This window comes from Brachyhypopomus gauderio, chromosome 15, assembly GCF_052324685.1.
Source record: "Brachyhypopomus gauderio isolate BG-103 chromosome 15, BGAUD_0.2, whole genome shotgun sequence".
Taxonomy (NCBI): domain Eukaryota; kingdom Metazoa; phylum Chordata; class Actinopteri; order Gymnotiformes; family Hypopomidae; genus Brachyhypopomus; species Brachyhypopomus gauderio.
In genome coordinates, this window is record NC_135225.1 from 15,770,969 (window position 1) to 15,779,400 (window position 8,432).

The 8,432-nt window shown below is 39.5% G+C and overlaps 1 protein-coding gene across 3 annotated transcripts in view; it reads left to right on the forward strand.

The window, feature by feature from the left end:
* The window catches only part of disc1 (DISC1 scaffold protein), a 79,052-nt gene extending 71,049 nt beyond the window's left edge, over positions 1 to 8,003 (forward strand). For 2 of the 3 annotated variants that reach the window (XM_076974240.1, XM_076974241.1), the window contains exon 12: positions 1,316 to 1,433. Coding sequence is in view for 1 of the 3 variants with exons in the window: in XM_076974239.1 (XP_076830354.1) it covers positions 1,316 to 1,433; positions 5,961 to 6,127 (285 nt within the window). In the remaining 2 variants the exon portion in view is untranslated. Of the gene's footprint in view, positions 1 to 1,315; positions 1,434 to 5,960 lie in introns of those variants that run through there. The other variant, XM_076974239.1, reaches the window with a different exon arrangement.
* Positions 8,004 to 8,432: the final 429 nt, after the last annotated feature.

The following is an 8,432-nucleotide window of genomic DNA, read 5'->3' on the forward strand; positions in this document are numbered from 1 at the left end:
AAATAATCAATGCTTTTTAGCTGGAAGTGACTATTTTATGGATTTGGAAAACAAAGACTGAGTAAGGTACATGAATTTGGGATAGCAAGGGAGAAAAGCACATCTCTAGTTTGAGCAAGGGATAAGAATAAAGACAGGTGTAAAGGAGAGGTTAAAAAAACTGCAGTTTGCATCATCTGATCTCTCATTGTCCCTAATGACCTTAATTCACTGATTTGCTCTGCTACGGCCCACCAGCCTGCCATACTAACACAAAGAAAATCAATGTATGCATGTAAGCTGACAGCCCATTCTTCACTATTTAGGAAAAGGATCAAGGGCATGTGGCCTTGACAAATGCAACTACAGTTTCCTCATTGTTTTTATTTTGTGGCTCACTGATTTTAAAACAAGTTTATTGCTACGACCCAGCCTAGGCTACCAGCTTGCAACAGAGACGAGACAGGAAAAAGGAGCAAGTAAAGGGATCGCCAACAGGATTGTTGACAACATCGTGGCGTAGTACAATTGAATGCGAAGCCTGGGGGGACATACAACTTTACACATGCACAGCATGTAGAGCTCACACATAACGTACCTTATCACACATCCTAGTGAACGGTACTGACCACAAAACACACACTTAACATTTATCTACTCAGTTTTGAATTGAATTGAAAATACTTTATTGATCCTGAAGGAAATTAACTTTCACCGTATTTTTACAGAGATGAGCTGGGTGCTCTCACATGTGAACACCATCCTTATCCAGAGCTGTTATATTTTGTTCATGATGTAATATGATAGGCTATAAAATGTGCACAATGAGGTGCTGTGGGGGTCGAAGAATAGAGCTTGAACAATACTGCTCAGTTTGTGAGGGACAGCACAGCAAAAGTGGTTTACCTGAGAGTATGAAGCAGATAGGCACCCTGTGATTTGGATGTATAAATACAGTATGAAATATAGTAAATCTCCAGTTGCTGGAACTGGGATACTGCCACTGTGTAATACTGGTCCACTTCCTCTCTTCCCTTTATTCTCATCTATTTGCTGGAGTAATGAGTGCACTCAGAACTGCTGAAGGATGTCTTGTTAAGCCTGACACAGCAAAGGAGAAGTTGGAAGTGACACAGCTGACGTGGTTTTGCTTTTAAATCTAATTAGCAAACTTTACATTTTTTCATATCATAAGAGAGTATCTATAACACTTAGTGTGTAAAGTATTATAGATGTAATAAAAATGTCTTGAATCTGAAGTCATTCATGATCACACGTTCAAGAGCTATTGGTATTGTTGACATCGTTGTTGCCATTGTCGATGCTGTTGTTTCAGGATCTACGCACTGTGGGAATGGACCTGACAGCACATTGTAAGTTCTTCAGTGAAAGGCTTCTGTCTTTGGAAGAGCACCTTCAAGCTGCCCTGCTGAACTATGACCAAGATCTCACTAATATCCTTACACTGCACTGTGTGTGTGTGTGTGTGTGTGTGTGTGTGTGTGTGTGTGTGTGTGTGTGTGTGTGTGTGTGTGTGTGTGTGTGTGTGTATGTGTGTGTGTGTGGTTTTGTATGCGTGTCTGTCAGGGCATGTGCCTGAATGTCTATGTATGTTTCTAACCAAGCTTTATAGGCAGGTCATAAACATTTGTTTGTGTGACTCTCCTTAAGAAAATTCTGGTGAAGTATACACAAATTAGAAATAATAATAATGCTCTATTTGTATAGCACCTTTCATAAATACATGCAACTCAAAATGCTTTACAGAATAAATAAAACTTTATTATTTATTTATATAAGTTTATTAGTAATAAATAAATAAATATTTTTAGAAGAATAATAAAATAAGGTAATAAAATAATAAAATGCCAAATAATAATTAAAATAATAGAAAAAAACAACAATCCATAATGTAGTAAAATATTAAGATGGCAAAGCTATTAAACTCTAAACTATTAAATTAGAACAGACATAAAATGTAGTGTCATGGTACAGCCTCGGACCCTTCCCTTTGGGATTGTGTTAACGTAGTCTGTGTCTTTATATGTATGTCCGTGGCTGTGTTTGGTTGTGTGTGTGTCAGAGCCGGAGTGGCTAATCGGGAGATTCGGGAGGATTCCCGATGGGCCGGCTCATGTCAATCTCTAGTTTGGGCCGATTGGGAGGGAAAAATAATTTTGGGCCGGATTTGGGCATGAAACTCCCGGGCTGAAAAAGGAGCCCACTCCGGCCCTGGTGTGTGTGTTCACTTGTCTCGTGCTTGTTACGTGTATATATTGTGTGTGTTCGTCTGATCCTGTGCTCGTCTTTGCGAGTCTGCTACGTGTGCGTATAGTATAGTGCTATCCACAGCCATTATAATAAACTTCTGTATGTTATCTGCAACTCGTCTCTGCATCCTCAAGCCTCGAGCACTCGTTACAAAAAGATGAGCCTCAATGATGCCAGGATACTGGGACCCAAGAAGGAGGGCAAGTATGCACAGTCATGCCCCCTCGCCCAGGTCCCAACACACGCCCTCACCTGGCTCTCATTTTGAGGCCCTGAACATGGCTTAGGAGCGCGAGGGAGACCCCATCGTCTGTCATTTGCAACAATGTACTTAGAGGAGCTTCTATGAGGAAGAACAGGCTTCTACTGCAAACCTTTTTACCATCAAAAAGTGGGGCAAGGCTCCCAGTCCTCCACTAACAGAGCACTCCATGGAGAGAGGAGACGAGGGGCTATAAGCCAAGGACGTTCCATTCCATTTCCATTACCACCCTCAGAGGGTGACAGCATGAGCTGTCCAGAAGACATTATACCTGAGGCCATCTGTATGAGGAGCTATTGCTCTTCTGAGGGGTAAATGGAAGTTTAGGAGGAACCGCGGGACTCGCCACCTGAGTCTCCCCTTCAAGGAGTGTGGTCCAGGGAAGAGCCCACAGAGCGCCCCGCCTAGGCACCTAAAAGAACTCCAGATGCTTCCAGGGAGCCTCACATCGGGGCACACTCTTCAGTGGCTCTAAAGAGAACTGCACGCCATCCGGTCCAGAGGCAGGAGCCCAGCTGCAGGGCAGTTACCACGGAGCTCCATGAGACCACAGAGAGGAAAGGTGCCGGGGTTGACACCCATAACTGCCCTTTCCTTTATTCATAGGGCTGCAGGCATGGAAGCATATTCCTCTGTACCCTCTAATGGCTGTGTCTGTGTTTTTGTCTGTTTCTGTGTTTCTCCTCAATCCCTTGTTCCCTTTTGTCCCTTTCATGTCCCTTTTGTGCCTGTTTCGTGGCGGCCTCCCCATCGCGGTTCGACAACTCCGGGAAGTGTGTGATTCCGGCCCACCCATCTGTGTGGGTCTGGAACATACCTGTTCCGTGGGGCACTCAGGGAGGAGTTGCCCTTGGGGGGGAGGGGGGGGGTCTGTCACGTTACAGCCCCGGACCCCTCCCTTTAGGCGTGTGTTAATGTAGTGTAGTGTCTTTATATGTACGTCCGTGGGCATGGCTGGTTGTGTGTGTGTGTTCACTCGTCTCATTAGTCTAATGTGCTGTACACGGTTATGCTATGTGTATATATTGTGTGTGTTCATCTCATCCTGTGTTCATCTTTGTGAATCTGCTATGTGTGTGTATAGTATATACACCATATATGTTATATGTTGCTGCTGTGCGCTCATACCGCTATCCACAGCTATTACACAACTTCTGTGTGTTATATTGCCTCCTGCATCCTCAAGCTTCACGTACTTGTTACATGTAGTTTAGTAAAAATAATGTGATAAGGTAATACAATAATTAACCATTGAACAGTGCTAAACAGTGCTGAACAGGCACTAAGCGATGCTGAGGAAGTACTACAGTACTTGCTCTAATACTGTTTATCATCTAATATTTGGGTGATATTTAGTATGAATCATTTCATGCACAATTATTTATTTATTGTATTTTTATTTATTTTGTTGTTTACTCAAACAAGTCCTTCTTAGATCTTCATAACTGTTGTTCATGCTAACTTCCGGTTCAACGTAGTACCCAAACAACTTGACATAAACTCCAGCCAAAGTAAGCCTTTTCTTTTCTATGATGTCCAAAAGTATACGCAATCAAACTATCAACTAACAAAATAATCCATGCCTGCATCAGCTTCGCCAAACAGAATCAATTGTGTGTGTTCTGGAGAGCTTAGGTTAGGTTAGCATGTTTATAACCCAACTGGCTTGTTGTTTTGCACATGTCCTTGTCAAAGACAAACATTCACGAATCATTGCAAGTGAGGTGTTAATATTTTCAGCTTTGAGTTAACTATTGGTTAACTTTGAAGGTGTCAGCTGTCTAGGAAAATAAAAGAGCAAAGAAATGCACAGTCGGAAAACACATGACTCATTCATGCTTTTGTGAGAAAATATCATAAGAAAAATCACATTTCCCTATCAGCATGATATGGTCATATGGCCCTGTCATAACATCTGTCACTTAGATCCCACCAAAACAGCCCAAGGGGAGTCAGGGCTGTAATTTCCAAGAGGTCCATTCTGGCCGGGAATAAAGATGAGCTCAGCTGTAAGAGAACCTACTCTCGAGAAGCTACATCTTTTCTTTATATTTATAAGACAGACTGCAAGTAAGGAAAATACCTGCGTTGATTAAAAAATAGTTATATTAAGAAACAGAGAGAGAGAAAAGAGAAAGAGTAACAGGTTGATCCAACCAGTCATTATGTGTGAAGAAGATAAGTGAAAGTTAATGGTAGATAGTGTGCTGTCCAGTGCAGCATCTTGATGTCTTACTTTTATATCTCTTTGCATGACAGGAAACAGTTCACAGTAGACAGAGTCAAATGGCCATTTCATAAATAAGCAATGACCAGCCAGCTGATCTAATTATATAGTAATACATTCATTGCATGCAAATAAATCTAGATGTTGTGGAAGAAAATAGATCTGCTTATGTGTACCAAAGTGGTGCATTTTGGAGTCTAGAAAATAAAAAACAAGAAACGTAGTCATTATGAGTCAAGAGATAAAGATTCAGAACTACTATCTGTTTATCTGAAGACCATTACCATTACTATTGGCTGTGTTAATGCAGACTGAGGTATGCAATGAATGTTCAAGCTTGAAAGGTCTCAACAGCATGTGCTGTGATGGGATAACCAGAACAGTGCTTCATTCCACAACATGAACTGTTATGTTGACCTTACAATGACACATTGTACAATGGTATAATTGAAAGATTTTTTTGTCATTTGAGGTGTTCAATTGCAATACTACTAAAATCTGAGTTGCAGATACAGAGTTTTAAATGACAACGCTGCTTATGACCTTTATGTAAGCCTGCCTGTAGTTCTTGATTACTAAAGCAATTTAATAACATTAAGGTAGAGCAGCCCCCCTCAAAAAACCAAAACTTAATTTGGCATTGTTGTAAACATACAGAACATATAATAGAGATCCTTGCCAATGGAACTGACATGTGTGTGTTCAGCCAGAGAGGATCTCAGTAATCCCTCTTCATAATTCATGATGCAATTTTAATGGCTGGTTAATTATGAATGAGGACAATCTGAGACCATTTGGAGAGCAAAACAAGCCTCATCAAGCCCCATCTGCTGCTAAAGGCAAACCTTAAGCTTAAGAGTTCCCACTTAAGCTAGGCACTCTCTATTCCCATTTGGATCCCTTAGTAAGTTAAACAATTTAGGACTGAGGAGTTGGGTCCATTCCATTCCAAAGTTAAGGTATGAATTATTTAGTCTGCACAGCTCTGTCTGAAAAGAGACTGTAAGTACCTTTTGACTCATGAACAAATGGTGACTCAGCATGGTGATATAAATGAGAAATTGGTATTTTGGAGGGTGACAAAGATAATACAGAACTTTCTTACAGCTTAGTAATTCTTGGTTTAGGTACATTGGTGTGCATTTTTAGGTGACAGTAATGAAAGAATATCTGCATGAGATTGCCTGTGTGACAGTGTGTTCCCCTTAACTCATGCTCCACCCTTAGAAAAGGAGGTACAGGAGGTAAAGACCACTCTGAAAACAATGTTGTCCCAACTTAAGGAGAGTAATGAAGATGAAGAGGAGGAATACCTTGATGAAGAACACTTTCATAACATAGAAGATAGGGAGGGAGTAAAAGCAGAGGAAGATCGTTACTTAAGTTAGAGATGGGAGATTTAAAAATACTTTAATGGTGTTAAAATGTATATTTGTGCTAATAATTTTGTTAACTAAATAAAAGCTGCAAAGACCACTTGTGGTATAACAATCAATGCATGCTAAATGGTTCCTATTCTTTTTCATCTATACCACAAATTTAGGATAACCAAAATTAACAGTGTATATTAAGTCATATTAGTTCATTAGTAATTTTGTACTAATTTAGTAATATTAGTAATTTTGAGATTTCCGTATGTAAACATTCAATGTAGGAATTTTATCTTTTTTTTTTTGCTTCACAAACTAAAGTGGAGCTCATAGTACTTTCTATGTTGAAATCTGTTCTTAGAATTAGAGATCCATCGTGTTTGGTTTTTAAGAGTGAGGGCATTTACATTTTACATTAATTATCTATTATTTATAAATAAGACAAACTAAAATGTACAGTGTATGATTTTTGTCTATGTTTGCTCTCAGGAAACATCCTTCTTCAGTGTCCAGCAGTAGTGTGCCAACATAGAGGGTATCCACTTTCCTTGGTACATATAAATATACTGGAGTAGTAAAGAAAAACTATGGGTAATAGAATAATACAACACAGTTAGATTCAGCATGCAAAAATACATAATAAACAGTTTTATTAATAAATCCCATTATCATCAAAAAGGTTTAAAACCTAAATATAATGGCACATTTGTCCATTGTTTTCATGAAGTTCTCCTCTTGTGAAAGACCTCAGGAGCTACACAGTTCAAATTGAATAAAATGTGATGGATATTAAGATTACCTGATAAATCATCAGACTGGCAGTTGACTTTGTTTAGTAGCCTTAATGAGTTGTATATGTTATTAGGGTTATGTTTTTAAGAAGTGGTAATTGTAATTTTTTTTACTAATGGCATTCTGGTCACCGTGTTGTCATTGAAAACATTTGGAGCTACTTTTAACAAAACACCTATAATGAAAATGCATTTGGAAATAATCACTGAGATTTTTTTCATGATTATCATGATGCCTTTCCTGTCTTTTGAATCCTTGATTAATACAGTTTTTACACCCAGTAAAACTATTTCTACAAAAGAAATGCAAAGTTATTGGCCTCTCATATTCATTATAACTGTTAAAGTGGCTGTATAAATGTTATTAGCATCCAAATAACATGTTGCATTCATTCATACATTTTATTTACTAAGTTGTGACATGCACATAAACTTGTTTTTGTCAGTGCGGTTTCTCCGGCCGCCGCTACGAGGAACCCACGGGTCGGTTCCAGGCAGATTCCCCGCAATCAGCGGTGATCTGCTGCAGCTGTTTTCCTCCCTACTTTAGGGAGAGAGCTGTAGCAGGTCACTGCTGAATCGTTTGGTCCATGCTGTGTGATCTCAGTCAGTTTTCTCTTCCCGTTGGTCTCGTGCTACGTTGCTGATGTTTAGTCATAATTTTCTCTTGCTCTCTCTTGACCTCTTTATTTATTCAAGTACTTACCTTCTGCGCCACTTTCTGGCCTCCCTTAAGATTTCCTCCTGCTGTTATTTTCCTGTCTGCTTTTGTTTGGGAAGGGTTTTTTGTTCTTTGCAGTGTTTGCCAGCCAGCCAGTTACTTCACCTGGCGTCTTTTGTTTCTGATTTTGCAGTTGAGTTTATTTTGCGTTGAGTATTCTGCGATTTTTGTGTTTTCTTTCTTTTTATTGTCTAAGGAGATGTCTTCTTGTGCCTGTAGGCTTTTCCACAAAACTGATGTTGCTCAGCTTTCTGGAGTCACTCTTGGCTTTTATGTCTTTGTGCTCTGTTTCTGCTTCTGTATGCTTTTGACTGGCATAACTGTCTGAGGTTTCCAGTGAACCAGTGTTTGTCTTTGTTGTGCTGGATTCAAGGCCTTGTGGGAATACATGTGTCCTCACAAAAAACTTTTATGTGACATTAGTGTGTCATTGTGTTCATCTAAGCTGTTTATTGCACATCAGTAGGGCGAAATAATACAAAAGACAACTGCGACTATAAAAGGAAAACAGGTAAGAAAAGAAGTGTATTAACATAAAACAAGATGCGGATATAACATAACGGGGACAAAAGCAAACAAGAGATACAAAACCAGACTATTATATATATATATATATATATATATATATACGAGGAAGGAGCGTATCAGCAAACATAAACCAAAGAACAAACCAAGGACGGGAAGGCAATACTAACACTAACTTAACCATACGATACAGACCATGGAGCACAGGGGTGGGTTTCCTGAAACGTTCGTAGTGCTAAGTACTTTGTAACCTCGTATGAAACGTACGCGTTAAGATCTACTTAGC